This window comes from Loa loa (genome assembly GCF_000183805.2).
Source record: "Loa loa unplaced genomic scaffold supercont3.2300, whole genome shotgun sequence".
In the NCBI taxonomy this organism is placed as follows: Eukaryota; Metazoa; Nematoda; class Chromadorea; order Rhabditida; family Onchocercidae; genus Loa; species Loa loa.
In genome coordinates this window covers 1-1400 of record NW_018110479.1, presented here as the reverse complement: position 1 = coordinate 1400, position 1400 = coordinate 1, and the positions used below count along the sequence as shown (strand labels likewise).

The 1400-nt window shown below is 28.4% G+C and overlaps 1 protein-coding gene across 1 annotated transcript; it reads right to left on the bottom strand.

Annotated features, from left to right (window-relative positions):
• Positions 1–646: 646 nt before the first annotated feature.
• Positions 647–1276, bottom strand: LOAG_15626 (hypothetical protein; the record flags this gene model as incomplete). Its single annotated transcript, XM_003151115.2, has 1 exon — positions 647–1276. A coding segment is annotated over one exon (630 nt), but the record flags the coding sequence as incomplete, so codon positions are not given.
• Between the last annotated feature and the right edge of the window lie 124 nt (positions 1277–1400).

Here is a 1400-nt window from a genome sequence, read left to right as displayed (position 1 = left end):
AAAAACGGAAAATTAAAAGCTCAGGAAAGAAAAAAGCAAAAGAGATACTTTTTATTTCATAATATAATTAAGCTGATTCGAACATAGAATTTTTCCCTTTGCAATCAAATAGAAAAGAATTTGTAAGCATTAAAACTTTACGCGATCCTTCGCAAGAAGAAATAATTCTGGAATTCAAAAAAATTCAACAAAATATATTTCAAATTTGCAAAATTTCAAACAGACAAATTTAAATTTGACAATAATTAAGAAATATATAATATGACCATCAAACTTTTGATTATTGCATTGTTTGCATTTTTTAGTTGGTTACATCAATAGGAAAATAGTAGGCTTTTTATTTTAACCTCCGTTTTTCCACTCATCTAATATCAGTAACAGCTTGCGTTATTATTAAAATTAAAATTTTCTGCCTTTTCTCACATGCATATACTCATTAAAATTTTGCAAATTTTACAATTTAAGCCTTTTAATCATTATAATTTTACACGGACTTTTTCAAAAATAAAAAATAATAATTCCAAAGTTCGAAATTTCCAACAAAATAAATTTCAATTTTGTAATTTGCACGATTAAAAATAAATTTTGATGACAAGTTAAGATAATTTGAAAGAAAAAATACATTAGTAAAGTTGTTAATGTTAACCTGATGTGGTTGCGATTGTGATCTCGAAGATTTAACCATATCCAAATTTGACAGATAATTCATGCTGTTAGCGAGATATGAAGAGATCGTTGTAACTTGTAGCTGTGGTGATATTGAAATTAGAGATTGGATATTGGAATAAGGAATGGATGATGAGGTATTTTCATATGGTTGATCAACAGCAGCTGTTTTGAAGATATGGCTATTCCTGATAATTGACTTCGGCTGATAATATTGAGGTAGGGCGGAGTTAGGCAAGTGCAAAGTTTGTTGTGGGTAAGTTTGTTGATAATTGGAAGAATCCCGTGAATGGAATAATAATGTTGATGATAATGTTGGAGTAATGAGAGATGATAATGATGCTTCCTTTATTATAGTATTAGATGATGGAAACGATAAAGTGGGAAAATATGACTGAATTAAATTTTGAGAACTATTCTTGATATCGAAACCGGAATAATTTTGTAACAATGATGATACTGATTGTGATGATGATGAAGTAGCTGTAGTAGTAGTAATAGCAGTGATAGTAGTAGTAGTAGTAGTAGTAGTAGAAGTAGTAGTAGTGATAATAGAAGATGAACGTGAGCAATCAAATCGTACGTGTTTACGTCTAGAAGGTGAAGTCATCCAATTTCTTTCACGTCTTTGTTTGTTTTTCACTTTTTTACACATGAAACATTTACTGATAAATATGACTGTATTTGTTTACAGCATTAATAAACATTTAAATTTAAAATTATTACAATTTTTT